General features: G+C 33.6%; 1 protein-coding gene across 3 annotated transcripts; it reads left to right on the forward strand.

Moving 5' to 3' along the window:
* The first annotated feature begins 9,869 nt into the window (after positions 1–9,869).
* LOC130967310 (uncharacterized) lies at positions 9,870–16,099 on the forward strand. 3 transcript variants are annotated; one of them, XR_009081314.1, is made up of 9 exons: positions 9,870–10,094; positions 10,198–10,271; positions 11,282–11,362; positions 11,467–11,559; positions 11,800–11,919; positions 12,212–12,283; positions 13,176–13,253; positions 14,438–14,837; positions 14,974–16,096. XR_009081314.1 is itself a non-coding variant. In XM_057892128.1 (8 exons), the coding sequence occupies exons 1-8, from the start codon at positions 10,004–10,006 to the stop codon at positions 14,627–14,629; spliced, it is 801 nt and encodes a 266-aa protein (XP_057748111.1). In that variant the 5' UTR covers positions 9,870–10,003; the 3' UTR covers positions 14,630–14,967. The 3 variants fall into 3 exon arrangements, 1 of the variants encoding a protein (XP_057748111.1); XR_009081315.1 differs by lacking the exon at positions 11,800–11,919 and having other exon boundaries at positions 14,974–16,099; XM_057892128.1 differs by lacking the exon at positions 14,974–16,096 and having other exon boundaries at positions 14,438–14,967.
* Positions 16,100–16,388: the final 289 nt, after the last annotated feature.

Genomic DNA, 16,388 nt, shown 5'->3' on the forward strand with positions numbered 1-16,388 from the left:
ATTGAGAAAAATATTTTTGATAATATCATGCAGGCAATAATGGACGATGAGCGAACAAAGGATAACGATAAGTCATGGTTAGACTTGATGGACATTTGCAAGCGACTAAATTTAAACTTAAGGAGACTTGATAATGGGAAGTGGGCTAAACCAAAGAAGGTGTTCGCTCTAACTCAGATGTAAATATCATTGATATAGATCGTGACTATTTTCTTGTTCACTTTTTAGATGAGGAGAATTACTCTCATGCCCTTATGTATGGTGTCGGCTCATTATCTTATTGTTCAAAGGTGGAAACTATTCTTTCTTACATCTGAAACGGAAGTCAAGAAGATTGCGACATGGATTAGGATTCTGAACCTTCCTATAGAGCTCTATAATAATCCTTGATTCTTATGAAGATCGAGTTCATATCTAGGCCAAATGCTTAAAATTGATTGTACAACATCTATTCATTCGAGAGGCAAATTTGCTCACATTAGTGTTGAGATTGATCTTGCAAAGAAACTTGTCCTCGCATCTTTATCATTGGGTGTGTACTCAATATTGAATATGAAGTACTACATCAGATATATTTTTCTTATGGTATTTATGGACATCAATCGGAGCTATGTGGTAAAGCAGCAACTGCTGACGAGAACAACCAGGAGATGGAAAACATCCTGGGAGAGAAAACAATGTTAAGAAAGAGAATTTTGGTGAGAATCACTTTAATGATAATCTAAATTCGAGAAAGACTCCTGCATTTGAGATACAACATGATATGCGGGCCAATCAGTCTCCACCAAATTTTGGCTCATGGATGATGGTGAGAAGACATTATAGGCATGGAAAGGGAAACATGCCTATGAGAGAAAATGCTAATTATCATGATTCTAATTTTGATTCCGAATACAGATACAAGGATATTTTGGAAGAACAATATATGGATAATAACTCAAGATTTAGTGTTTGTATGAAGAGCATGAACATGAAACTAATATGCATGAGACGCATAAAGACAATGCTCCCTAAGAGTGCTAGGCCAATAATTGGGCCATAAATGCATAAGGCTGGAAAGGTGATGAAAGGACCCAACCCATCACGGGGAAAGTTCCAAGGCAAGGGGCTGGAAAGAACCCACAAGGAAATAAGAAGAATACTCCTATAGGGATTGGATCAGGATCTAAGGAGAAGGGAATTAAGACCAAGTCTAAGAATATTGACAAACAAATTATTGTACAACAAGCCTTCAACAATGATGAAGCTCGATCTAAAAGAAAAAAAAAGAACCTGGATGTGGTAGATATGGAAATTGTGATTTTTGAAAATATGATATGTCTACTGCAGGAACAACGAGATGCCTTTGAAGCTTTGAAGAAAGTTGATGCTATTCTGGATAATTTTATGGTAAAGGTTAATATCATAATCCAAGTTGGGAAGCAAGTTTTGTCTTAACACCAAGAATCTTGGGAGCAACTCGAATAATGATTTGGAGAGACCATCGGATAGGAATACAGTGATGTTGGATGAAGACCATACTAATCGAGGAAGTGCCTCTCTTGTCAAACCCATTTCGGGTAGCAGGGTTCATATCCAATCTTGATTTTTTTATCTTTGATGGCTGCTTTCTCCATCTATGGTTTTATGATGATGAACATAATTAGTTGGAACTGTCGCGATGCTGGAGGTAAATTCTTTCCTTCTCTTATTAGAGATTTGAATAGAGAGTATAATTCTGATTTTATAATCTTGCTAGAAACCCATGTGTCTAGTCTAAGAGGTAAAACTATCCGAGAAAAAATAGGTCTTGATGGATCGTTTATTGTGGAATCCCAAGGACATTCAGGAGGCATATGGTGTTTGTTCAATTCTAGGTACTAGAAAGTTAATATATTGACTTATAATAATTAATTTGTACATTTAGAGGTATCATTTCGTAACGATCCTTGGTTAATTTTAGTTGTATATGGTAGTCCTAATCGCGCCATAACATTCTTCTTATGTATAATATCATCTATCTGGCTGGACATATTAATCATCCCTAGTGCTTATTAGGGTATTTCAACGCCATTCTCCATTAGCCTAAGCAAAGGGGTGGATCTATTCGAAATGCTTTAGATGCCTTTTCGGAGTTTCAAAATTGTATTTTTGAATATAGGTTAATTGATTTTGATTATGATGGTTGGCCTTTTACTTGAAAAAGAGACAACTTAATAAAAAGATTAGATTGTGGTCTCAGCAAGTTGGATTAGCAAATCCGGTTCCCTAAAACTTGTATCAAGCATCTCCCTTCCTTTAAATCGAACCATTCTCCAATCTGTCTACAATTTGTAGCAGAAATTTCTTCTAATAGGGGTTGAAGGTCATTCTGCTTCTTGGTAGCTTGGCTCACCCACCCTGACTTTAAGAATGTTGTGAATAATTCTTGGTATATGGATGACTCTTGGTGTGAAAGTATCTCCTCTTTTAAAAATTCTCTCAAGAAATTTAATGCTAATATTTTTTGTGATATATTAAAAAAGAAAAGGAAAATCCTGAGAAGGCTTCAGGATATTTCTAATAGGCTGAATCAGAAAAGTGATTCTTATTTGCAAGAACTCCAAATACAACTCTAGAAGGAGTATAAAGAGACTCTGGCTCAAGAAAAAATTTTTTGGTACCAGAAGTCTAGAATCAAGTGGATTGAATTTAGAAATTGAAACACAATTTTTTCATGGTTCCATGATGAGTAGAAGAAGGAAAAATAGAGTCAATTTTTTATAAGATGATGCTGGTAATTCTATTACTAATCCAAATACTTTTAAAAACATGGACCTTACTTTTTTTTCTCTGAGCTTTATAATGATATAGTACCTAGCTTTACTTTTAATTTGTGGGGGACCTTCCTTGTTATTTGTAGAAAAGACTTGATGAGTATTGGCAAAAGCATCCCCCTTTGGAAATTAAAATCGTTGTGTTTGGCATGGATGGTTATAAAGTTCCAGGATGAGTTTTAAGCTATTTTCTTCCAAAGTCAGTGGAAAAAAGTGGATAATGATATCTACTCTCTTATTGGGGACATTTTTCAAAATCCAGCAAAGGTGAAAGATATAAATGAGACTCTTACCGATAAGTCTTTGCAACATGTCATACAAGGTGGTTACCAAGGTCTTAGCTAATCGTTTGAAGGTGATTATGGAGAAGTGATGCGTGAGCATCTTGTCTATCTTTTTCTAGTGAATTTGCATCTAATTTGTTGAATTTAATTAAGAATTAATTATATTTTAGCCACTATGGATGCTATTTTGAGTTTTGTACAATTTTATTTATGTTAGGTAGCATTCGGAGGGATTTGATAAAGTTTCTGTAGAGAAAAAAGAAACCAAAGAGATGACCAGCGAAGACCGACGCGGATGCATGGCTCACGCGACCGCGCGGAATGGAGAAATTGCAATGACGCGAACGCGTGGACTAGAATCTGCACAAATGACGTGAGCGCGTGGACGATGCGGACGCGTCACATGCGTGATCTGCAATAATACAGAAAACGCTGGTTACGATTTCTGGGCTGTTTTTGACCCAGTTTCAAGCCCAGAAAACACAGATCAGAAGCTGCAGAATGGACAAATCAAGTGGTCCCCACCCATCAACTGAAGATCTTTTAATTAATTCGAATTTAAATTCAAATCTTATCTTTTAGGAAAAGATATTATTTTTAATTTTAGATTTTAAACCTATTAGGATTAGTAATAAATAGGAACTCTGTACATTTAGACAAGTACATAGATTAGAACCCTTATTTTTCTTCTCAGAACCATGAGCAACTAATCCTCCATTTTTAAGGTTAGGAGCTCTGTCTATTTTCATGGATTGATTCGTTTGATCTTTTTAATTTAATCCATGCCTTGATTTATATTTCAATAATTGTTTTCGTTCTTTATTTTATGAATATGGGTGGAACGGAAGTATGACCCATATTCTAATTGAGTTCTTGTAAAACTTGGAAAAGCTCTTTACTTGAACAATAGCTTGAAAACATATTATACTAAATTTCTAATTGTTTGTATTTAACGGGATACGTGACATATAATCCCTTTATTTTTGGATAATTAGGATTCTTTTGGCATATAAACTAGAAATTAATCATCACCCTCTAATTGGAATTAATTGACCAAGGAATTGGCAGTTGATAAATTTTAGAGGAGACTAGGAAGGTCTAAGGAATTAGGGTCTAGTCACATATAGTTTGCCATGAAATTAAATCTTGCATGATTAAATTAATTAGTAATAAAAGTTAATCCGGAAAAATAGATAACTCTGAAACCTTAACTGCCTTCTTAATATTTTATTCCCAACTTATTTACTTGTCTGTGTTTAATGCTCTTTGAATACCAAAACACTCATTTCTGCTTGCCTAACTAATCCTATCAAACGCTATTGTTGCTTGATCCATCAATTCTCGTGGGATCGACCCTTACTCACGTAAGGTATTACTTGGTACGACCCGGTGCACTTGCCGGTTAATAGTGTGAGTTGTAAAATACCACACCAAGAAGTTAGTGAGACCCACCCAATACAACTTTGTTCTAGGACGTCATAGCTCTGACAACATTATTATCAGTCAAGAAGTCATCCACTCTATGAGGAATAAAAAAGGCACAAAAGGATGGATGGCCATCAAAATTGATCTAGGAAGGCCTATGATATGCTTAAATGGAGTATCATTCAAGATATGCTTGTTGATATTGATATTCTCTCTCACATTATAAATCTCATCATGTCTTGTATTACCATGGCTAGGATGAGGCTGCTTTGAAAGAGAGAAGAGTTAGAGAAATTCATTCCATCCAAGGGCATTCAATAAGGGAATCCTATCTTTCCATATATTTTTGTCCTTTATATTGAGAGGTTGTCTCAGCTTATTAATGTTGCAGTTGAGCATGGCTTCTGAAAATTGATCTATCTCAAGAGGAATGGCCCCCAGATCTCTCATTTATGCTTTGTAGATGACCTTATTCTCTTTGCTGAAGCGAGTGTAGACCAAGCAAATATTATTACAAGATGCCTTAAAGCCTTTTGTACAAGCTCTAGATAAAAAGTCAGTCTTGACAAGACGCAAGTTTTCTTATCCAAAAATATTGGGAATCATGTCAGGATTGGAGTAAGCGAAGCCCTCCATTTTGCTAGGACGGACAACCTTGGGAAATATCTAGGGGTTCCCCTACTGTACTTCAAATGTACTTTCAATGACATCATCAATAAGCTCAATTCCAGAATTAATTCATGGAAGGTCTCCTCTATCTCTCTAGCTAGAAGAACTACCTTGGTGAAATCCATTCTCTCTTCTATTTCTTTATATACTATGCAAATTGCTTTACTTCCAACTGCTATTTGTAATGCTATTGATTGTAAATACAAGAGTTTCGTTTGGAGAGATACCAACCAAGCTAGAAAAATTCATCTTCTGAGTGAGAAAAAAGTAGGCAAGCCAAAGAAGTCAGATGGCCTGGGGATTCTTCAAGCAAGCAAAATGAACTAAGCCCTAATGATGAAGAAAGGTTGGGGCTTTATAGCTAAAAAGGATGCCTTGTGGACCAAAGTTCTTAAAGAAAAATATGATGCCGGCAATGACATTATTCCTATTGTTGTCCAGAGGAGAAATAGATCAAATATTTGAAAAAGAATATGTAGTTCTTAGCCGGAAGTTTAACAACACAACATATGGAGAATTGGAGATGGTTACAAAATAATTTTTTTTGGAACCATAATTGGGTCCCAAATTTGGGAAAATTAGAGTCGTATGCTCTCCAGTAAATGCTGATATTAATCATGGCAGTAATTTGATGGATTTTTGTCTATTTCAAGACATTGAGATATAAACAAGTTAAAAGGTTGCCTGCACGAGGAGGTGGTCCAAAGGATCGCTGTCATGTCACCACCTTTCCCTTGAAAACAGTTAGATCATATTGCTTGGAGCCTCTCGAATGATGGTTCTTTCCAACTTAAGCGGGCCTAACGGACCCTCATGGATCACTTTATCCAACCGAGTAAAGTCTTCAACCTCATCTAAAAATGGCATGGCCCTGAGCGCATAAGATTATTCCTTTGGCTAGTCGCTCACGGTGCCATCCTCACCAACGCATAAAGGAGATGGTGCCACCTGACCAACGCAACTGTGTGTCCCTGGTGCAATAGTCATGATGAGATAGCCTTACACACTCTTAGGGACTGCGATTTTGCTAAGATTGTTTAGTGTTCCTTTCTTCCTTTGAGTTGGCACAGGGAGCTCTTTAATTTTGATCTGCCGGAATGGCTTTTATGAAACCTCTCACAAGACCATAATTGATAAATCACTTTCAGCATGGCTACCTCTTCTCTCTGGTTCACCCGAAACAAAATGATTTTTGACAATATGTTGACACCTCCCTACACAATTCTTGAACATATCAAAACAAGTATTGATGAGCTAAACCGACTCTCCAAATATATTCCACAGCTGTTCATTCATCGTGTCAGCCACGAATGCTATATTCGCTGGAATCCTCCACAGGAAAACATAATCAAACTCATGTTGATGACTCTTTCTTGAATCACTCCAATAATGCATCATGTGGTGGTATTTTTTGGAATCACCTAGGAGACTTTTTAAAGAGTTTCTGGTGTAATCTTGGGAGTTACTCAATTATGCATGCTGGGCTCTGGGGGATTAATTACAGACTCCAAATAGCAATGGCTAATAATTATAATATTTTTATTGTGGAGTTTGATTCTGCAAAAGCATTAAAGATCATAACCCAAGGGTGTATTGTTGCCCATCCCTGTACTAGTGCGCTCCCCTTGTGAAAGATATCGAGATCAAGTCCGCCAGAGTCCCCAACATTACATGGATGCACACTCCTCGTGAGAAAATTTTGCCGCTGATCATCTTGCAAAGAAGGGACAAAACCTTCTCCTTGGCCTTCACATCTTTGATGTTGCACCCTCTAATATTAGTCATATCTTAGCTTTTGTTTGTTCGGCACTCTTATATTAAGAGGTTTTAGTTAATTTCTTTTTCTTTTGGGGTCTGCAGACCCCGAGTTCATCCCAAAAAAAAAAAAAATACAACTCAATCCCTTATAATTTTTGCAAAAATCTATATGAACAAAGATATATTCTGTATCACCATATTTAAATAAAGCCAAACAAAGACTCTAAAAAGTTATCGAAAAATATCAACAAAAAAATCTATATTATTATAATAAATCTTACATCACATTTGAGAATTACACAAAAAATTAAATCATACCAAAATATAATCAAATTAACTCAAAATCCTAATTATGATAATTTTCACAAAATATCATAAATAACTCAATCAATACTAGGTCAATCTAAAAATGAATTAAATTAGTGCAATTGTTTGAGAATCTATCAAGTCCCAAAAGCTCTTGTCCAAATGTAAATTATCAAAAATTTGGAAAAAAGACATATTAGTACTGACTTTTTAAATTTTTGACAAATACATTTCTGACAAAATTTAAATACAAAAAAGTCCCTGATTTTAACAAACGGAGGACAATTTAGTCCTTCCGTCTATTTTCCTCTCATACACCAAACGGAATTGGCTGACATGGCTGAAACGGTGTCCAGGTGTCCGTTACGGTGCCACGCTGGAAGGAAAATAAAGTTCGAAGGACAAATAAGTCATTGACGTCATTTTACAAATAAAGTTCGAAGGACAAATAGGTCATTGGGAATTTTTTTTTTCAAAATTAATAAACTCCTTTCCTAAATTCTCTCATCTACCTCTCTCCATTTTTATATTTCTCTCTACTATTTTTACTCTATATATAATTATATTTTATATTAGTAATTTGGCAAATCAAAATATGTCATTTGATATTTTTTTACAATTAAAATATTTTAAATGTAAAAGTATACACATTAAATTATTTTAAATTTTAGATAACGAATATTAAAATTAATTATTAATAAAAAATTAGACTTTTTCATATAAAATAATAACTAAAAATCTTTTTATTTGATTTTTTATCTACGGATATCTTGGTTTTCTTAGTAAGAAACTTTTGTCAACTTACGATTTTTTTGTAAAAGTAGTTTGATTTTATAAATATTTTGTGTCATGCATGATTTATACTATTAGAACAAAGTGAACTATAATTTAAAAAAAATATTCTCGTAATGTTATTATGGATAAAAATACTAGTTCTAATATAATACACAAATGCACTAATGCTAACTTAATACATGAATGATGCACAAATGAACTAATGCTAACTAGATGCATAAACAAACTGATGTTAACTAATGCCACTGGTATGATGAAAACTGAACTAATGCAATTTAACAAATTCTAATATAATACACAAATGCATTAAAACTGAACTAATGCAATTTAAAAAAAAAAGTAGAAACAAAACAAGTCCAATTTCTGCAATTTTAATACAAATAATTTAAATTGCAGAATACAACAAGTTAACTAGATTTCAAAATACAAGCATAATTTTATAAACTAAATTCTCATAATAGAAACATAATAGAAGCATAATGAAAAAAAAATTTCTCAAGGACCTATTTGTCCTTCAAACTTTATTTACAAAATGACGTCAATGACTTATTTGTCCTTTGAACTTTATTCTCCTTCCAGCGTGACACCGTAACGGACACCTGGACACCGTTTCAGCCACGTCAGCCAATTCCGTTTGGTGTATGAGAGGCAAATAGACGGAAGGACTAAATTGTCCTCCGTTTGTTAAAGTCAGAGACTTTTTTATATTTAAATTTTGTCAAAGATATATTTGTTAAAAATTTAAAAAGTCAAAGACCTATTTATCTTTTTCCCAAAATTTTAAAACAACTTTCACCACCTATGCAAAAGATAAAAAGATTTTTATTTAGACAAATAATTACTTAATTAATCTATCAATTCTATTTGCATACCTAATATATGATCTGTAATGCTTCACCATTTGAATAGAAATTAGAAACAAGTATCACAATGATGTTAGCAAGAGCTAGAATTACTTAAATATTATTAAGAACACAATTTAAAGGCCTTGCCACCTTGAATATCTTTTAAAATTTAGAACCTATCTCCTTCACTCAACAAGAATATGAATTATCACAATCTTCATTAATATAGGATGAAACCTAGAATAGTAATAATATTTTACTTAAAAAAAAATTATCATAGAAAAACAAAGAATATAAACAACACAAAACGAGCTGAATTCATGGCAAGACACTGCAAAATGAGGTACACTCATGGTAAAATGTTGCAAAACTATTTTCTTTTCAAGGCAAACACACTAAAAATATAGAAAAAAAAAAAAACCAAGAGTAGTAAATGCACGAGAGAAAAAATGACTAAAACAACGATAATAAGTTACCCTTGAGGCCTTGACAGAGTGACGCCGGCGATAACAAAGAATAGCTCCTAGCGGTAACAACGAAAGGTGAAGCTTAAACAAAGACGATAAGCTGTATGTAGATCCGATAAATTATAAAAAAAAGGACGAAAAAACAGAAAAATTCTAATCTATTAAAAAACGAGATGAAATTAGAATAGAAAAATTTGAATAAGGATAAATTTAAAAAAAATATTATTAAAATTTTAATTTTAATTTTTTTATAATATTTCTGTGTTTTAAAAGTATTGAAATTCAAATTATTTTTTTTTTAGTTTTTTACGGGATTTTCTAACCTAACAGGTCAAAAACTAATCCGTTGTGAATCTAAGTTTTATTTAAGAATCTGTCGCTAGCTAATAAATTACTGCATACACAAATAGGATTCAAACCCCCAAAATTTACTTAAACAAAAGAAGTGAGCTGACCACTCGAGCAACCAAATTGGTTTCAAACTAAAATTTTAGTTACATTCTCTTATCACGAAAGATGCCGAGGCCCAGTCTTCTCTCCCAATATCAAACAAACGCAGCCCAAGAGGGGGAGAAAAGTGAACTGAAATTTCAGCATCAGTGTTTGAGTGGTGTCCCTCTGCGTCTCATTAGGTAGTTGGAATAAACGCGGCAGCAGTCATGGATGACCTTCCAGAATCTTCCTCTAAAGGCACCAAACGCCGCCGCATGGATGATTCCGCCGCCGACGCCGCAACCTCCTCGTCACTGCGTACGCACCTTCTCTTCTTCTTCGCCTCTCTCTCTCTCTCTCTCTCTCTCTTTCTCTCTCTCTCTCTAGGTTGAATTTTTGTGAATTCGAGCATATTTTGCAGAGGACGATCTCACATTCAGCGATACGCTCGTCGCGCTCCAAATCATGCGAGCTCAGTTCCCTGACATTGATAAGGTTTGCTTCCTCCTTCTACGAACACTTCCTAGTTTGATTTTGATTCATCTTCAGCATCTCTCTCTCTCTGTTTTATAATGAACTGGCTGTTAGTTATTTGTGTTGAGTATAAAACTATATTATGCTAGGGTCCATTTGGTTAGTGTCATATAGACACAAATACATAGAGATTTTGTTTTAGCATTTAGAATCTGAAACATAGAAGGAAAAGTCTGCGTGTCCTGTCTCACCTTGTCTCTCGATCTAAACGCAGTGTTAGTTCTCAAATTTGTGTTTGAAAGATACTCAGGATAGTGAATTACTCCTTTAGGTATTTATTGTATCAAGTCCGATCTTTATAGTATTAAATGAACTATCCTTATAAGTATCAAAATGATGGGTAGGATAGGTGTAAATTGGGGAACTAAATTGATATTGATATCTTATAACATTCTCAAAATCGCATTCGAACTTACTTCATGTCATGTATATATTTGATTTGTTGGACTAGTTCAAGTATTTACTAGAAGAGGTTTATTTTGATATAGTGCCAATAATTGCTTCCATCTTGAATTAATCATATATTTTTTACAGCATTAAAGTCGTTATTATAGGATTCAAACACATCTAATGGTATGTCAATGTTTGATTGAATGATAACATGAAAAAGCTTTTAAGGTGATATCAAAATTTAATCCTTTGTTATTCAAGTGCCATGTAACATTGTTGTAATTGAGTGCTACATAACATTATATGGTTGGACTTGGATGAATTATTGCATGTTACTTGAGTGCATTAAAGGTGGTTGTACTAGTGTATATCTTTAATTTCTGTAATAAAGGAAGATTAGGTATTTAGAAAAGAATACACTTTTTATTTGATAGCAAAATACAACATATACCTAAATGAAGGTTGGTCATATTGTGAGTTAGAGTAAGCACAATCCTTTCTGATACTTTTAGAGCATGTGAATTTTAGTTGTGTTTATTGTAATAGATTTAAAGTGTCAATAATGACGTTTGAATTTGCAGGTTTCAGTTCGGCCTTTTATATTAAAATCCCAGTTGTATAGCAGTGTAAAGGACAGAACGCAGGTGGACAGGGAATTGGAGGTCTGATAAATTTCATCATCTTTGTGTTTTAATTTGCTAAACAATTAAAGCTTTGATGGATACGTGGTAATTGGGTGATATATCTTATTTGTGCAATTGTGCAGTCTCTAAGGAGGGACAAAGTTCTGCGTATTTTCAAATTAAATACTGGACAAGATGATCATGCTATAATGTTTTTGGATGACTACATAAAGCAGGTTAGTTTGTATTATTATGATTCCAACTTTCAGGAATGCAGTGTTGGGCCATAGTATAAAATGTTCATTCTAGTTTTAGTGCTACTGAATTGTCCCCATCTTGGATGTCTTAGTTTATTTCCTTTTTGATTTAAGAATGTAGTTCACTACAATATGAGTTGTTTCTGCTGACCTATTTATGCTTCTGAAAGGACTGTCACTGAAATGTTCTATTTATCTTTTCTGACTATTGATCCATAGATAGATCAAGTTTTTAAAAGAATGGAAGGAAAGAAAGAAATGGAATATGAAGTTTTTGGGTGGTTCAAAAATTATGTTCTGGATTCGAAGCTGGAAACTGGCATTGAACATCAGGAGCTTGTGAGTGAGATTCACTAATAAGCTTATTTATACCATATAATAATTCCCAGTTCTGTTTATTACACAGTCTACTCTATAACAAATCCTTTTAATATGGCAAATGCCTTTACTTTGGAAGAATCGGAATGCTAAACATAGGAGTGTCAAGTGCATCATACAGATTTATATTCAGATATACTAACATAAAAGATGATATTTTCTGATTTATCAGCTCAAAATCTTTGTACTTTGTTATCTCAGGGAATTTACTGAATCAATTTCTATAATGAGCGAAGTGTGCTTCTTGATGCAGTGCTCACTCTTGTCACTTGGGGGGAAGGTGAAGGACAGCCACATCACCCTTTTAATTAATGCCGGTGTCATTGTGAGTAAACATGAAATATAAAAGCTCTGTTTACTTTTTTATTCATTTGTTGGCCGTAGTTACCCTTTTGTAGTTATAACTATATTTATGTTTGTACAATTGTACATACTAGATAGAGTATGAAGTCTTCGAGTGAGTGATTAAACAAAGAGGGCAACCACATTAGATATTTTTGGGAGGAAATCTTTTTGTAGTTTCTTCACAAATTGGGAAAGTCCGAAGACAATGATACATGACACTTTTCTAATTTTCTTTGATGGATTACATAATGTCATAAGGGATTTTGAAACTTTTGCTTCCTTTTAGTGATTAAACTTTAATAGTATTTTTAATTATTATCTCTTCTCAATATACCAAAATGCTTGCTGAGAACAATCACAAGACATTGTTACTTGGTTTTCTGAGAAGTATCATACAGCTGTTTATCTTGTATTCTATTTCTATGCAAATGGTGCCCAATTTTACACATATTCATTTCTTTTCTATCTCTTTCTTTTGGTACAAAATAAATAATTTGTATCATTAGGGATATTAAGAAAATTGTACCATTCAATGATGCACTTTTTATGTTTTCTGTTGTCACTGTTAAGCAGTATTGTCTGCAATGAGAATGTTGTAACCTTTCTCTATCATTTCATGCTTTAAGATGCAACAAGATATAGCAAACTTTTTCTTTGGTTAAGCAAATTGTGCACGTCCTTCTATTGTTGGATATACAGAACTTCACTTTATGGGTTCCAGGAATACTTGTCAACACAAGATTCCTGTGGGAACCTTGTGTAGTTTTATGTTGATTATCTCCTTCGTATATCTATTTTCGACTACAATGCTGTATGATTATATTCTTTTTTCATCTTAATATTTATGTATAATTTTATTGCATGCTTTCCAGATTCGACAGCTTATTGATCCAAACATGTATTGGTTTGCAATCCCAAATGTTGGCACACTTCTTAAGGGTCTTGCTCAGGTATGAAGATTTAATGTCAACTGTATTTTTATGTATAGATACTTATGATATAGTTTGATCTCTGTATGTTCCAAGTTAAATTGCATAATATGTTTATTGTACTTTAAGGTGACTTCAACTACGTTTTAAATATTTGAACATGTAAACAATCGAACAATCGGGGTTTTGTCTAGGAATTAGTTTGAGACCCTTTCTAATTCTGAAATCTCAATTACTGACTAACTAATCCCTTCCACTCCCTATATTTAACTGACTTCTCTAAGTGACTGACCAAGGAAAGTGAAACAAAGGGAAGGATATAAATTCCCTAAAAAGTACTTATTTTTATCGAGTTTGTTTCAATTTATTTATGTTAATTTTATTTAGGAAAAGTTTAGGGGGCCAGCAACTTTATTAAATTCTGGCCAGCATGTAACCAGTAAAGAAAAGTGAGTCATTGGATGAAATCTCACACCAATCTCATACCATTAAAATCATCATTGATGGCTATTTGATGGCTACAAATCACAAAAGTTGCTGGCCACCTAACGCTCCTCTTTTATTTAATTTATTTTCCAAACTTATATTTGTCTTAACACAATATGTCATACATTTAGTTATGTTAATATGTGGAACTTGTTAATTCCTTAAAATTATATGACATTATATTTTCTTGTTAATAAATAGAAGAAAATTGCATACTTTTTTTTATCAAAGTAACGTAAATTTAAGGGAAAAAAATTCTACTAATAAAACCAAAACAGGTAACATTTACAAAAAAAATTACCACTAAAAATTTGATATGACCCCCCCCCCCCCCCCTCTTCTCCTACGCCAATCATGATATTTCTGGACTCACTCCTGCTAGAAGGCCTATTGTATATTTTATCATAACTCTCATCTCTACTCTACAAAGTAAATCTTTAACCTCTTTTATCCATTTTAACTCCATTTAGAATTTTGCAAATTTCAATCTGAATTCTCAAAATACAATTTGCATCTGGTACTTTAGTAAGCATAAATTACAACATAGGAAAATATTGAGTTTAGTCTCTTGGTTGGGATGTGATTTGGTAGTTACTTGGATTTGATGGTATTTCAGATTTGTACTCTTACCAGAATGATAGTTATGCAGAATTATTTTTGAAGATCATGAGGAAATAGTTTTGAGATCACATTAAAGTTGTTCTCACTTTGTTGTTCAGGGTAGAAATGAACTTATTTCACTTCTCAGTCGTCGTAGATATAAGGAGATGATGTTAGCCACCTTGGAGAAGAAGCGTCTTCGAATGTCTCCACTTGATATGAGATTTCATCTTCGTGACTTGATTGGTTCCGGACATCTGAGAACTGACCATACACCAACTGGTTTAATCATTCGAGTCTCAAAAGATTGAGATTCAGAGAGTCCTAGATGTGCTTTGATCCATCAAATGAATTCATTTGATCAATTGCTCCTGTTAACTCTTATTTTCAAGAAGAGGTTCAGTTATCTATGCTTTGGATTTAGATATAATTGGTACAACAACTTGGATAAAAATGATAGCCACATTTATCCTTGTTGATCAATAGACCAGACTCAAAATGGACCACTTGATTACCTATGTAAGCAAATCTTGTCTTTGCATGGGGCAAATTATTTAACCAGCATTTTCATTATCCCCCTTTAAAAATAGTGTAAATGTGAACAGTAATGATTAACTAAAGTACTTATGTTCATGTAAGTTCATGTGATTTTCAGGTTACCGGAATCAATTATGAACTATCTGACCAGGTTGTGTGCTTTCAGGGCTGCTACTTTGATTCTTATTGGTATGAGTTATTTATTTTGTATGAATCTCTGAGTACCCACGACCAGTTTTCTAAATATTCAATTCAAATTATAGTTGGTTAACTTAAAAGTGATATCTGATATGAGAAAGTCCCATGACCAAACAATCATTACCCAAGTTCTCTAGTTTTAAATTGTTATTTGGAGCAAAACTTCTAGTTCATTTTATTTGTCACTCTTACTACTTACCACTAAATATTTATTACAAGATTTCCAATTTTATTTTTTGCATACAATTCTCAGCACAATTAATGACACAAAGGGAATTAGTTTAAGTGTAACAGAAGTGGGGTAAGTTTTGTCCGAACTTTACCCATAAAGTCTAGCGTTAGGGCTTAAAGTTAAATCTGATAAGCTCACTCGGACAGAAGCCGTTTACATTCCAGGTCATATGGTTTAGGTTTTCTCACTTATCTTTTTCAATTTAAAAAAATGAAATATTAGTATAAGAATTATATAACAAATCATAGTTGATAAATATAGGATATTTGGGTAAACATAATCTTAATTAATCATTGCGGGATCTTCTAGTGTATGGTGTTGGACTGTTGGATAATACTTTTTTTAATGAAGTGAACTTTCGCATCTTTGAGGATCAAAACTTATTCGTCCGTTGGCTATAATTCGGCTTAGGTAAAACTAAAACTATAAATTGGAATCAATCTGGTTAAAACTAAATACACACGTGCAGGAGTATGTGGAGAGTATGTGTTTTGCTTTCCTAACGAACTTATCCTATACAATCAAATAACTACGTGCCAACTCAGATGGCACAGGAATCTCTCCGCAAATCTCTCTAAACAAGCTCACTAAAGAGCAGTTATCACATAATTATCCCACTAAATAACAGTTCCACAATATCAGAGTAATTGTACCACAACAATTTCCACTAAATAACAGCTCCACAGTACAGAACACGATTCATTCTGAGTCATTTGATATTTATCTTATACTCTTACTAACTTGAGCGTTGGAGTCTCTTTACTCCCAACCTCCTCCTGTTCCTTGACGGCTGAAGTATAGCTCGACATCTGTACTCTTAGGACAGAAAACTCCATACACACGGAAGAAGGAATCATACCTCAGCACCAGAAGGAGTTATACCTCGGCTCAAATTATTGGACAGGAACAAAAACAATACTTAATTCTTAACTTTGAGTAGACAATATTGTGGCTGTGTCCATCTTTATGTTTATTTTTTTTTTTCAAAATGGAATGGAAAAGAGGAAGTTTTCGAGAGATTTGAGCTGGGTTAATATTTTTGAAAAATTATACAAGGATAAGTTCAAAGAATAAGTTGATTACAAATTAATTCTACCGTAGTT

Source organism: Arachis stenosperma, chromosome 3, assembly GCF_014773155.1.
Source record: "Arachis stenosperma cultivar V10309 chromosome 3, arast.V10309.gnm1.PFL2, whole genome shotgun sequence".
Classification (NCBI taxonomy): domain Eukaryota; kingdom Viridiplantae; phylum Streptophyta; class Magnoliopsida; order Fabales; family Fabaceae; genus Arachis; species Arachis stenosperma.

Bases quoted from the DNA above. Each gene is read 5' to 3' on its own strand.
- LOC130967310 (XM_057892128.1), top strand. From the start codon at position 10,004: ATGGATGACCTTCCAGAATCTTCCTCTAAAGGCACCAAACGCCGCCGC. The intron at 10,095-10,197 runs GTACGCACCTTC...CATATTTTGCAG, and splicing joins CGCAACCTCCTCGTCACTGC to AGGACGATCTCACATTCAGC. The intron at 11,920-12,211 runs GTGAGTGAGATT...TTCTTGATGCAG, and splicing joins GCATTGAACATCAGGAGCTT to TGCTCACTCTTGTCACTTGG.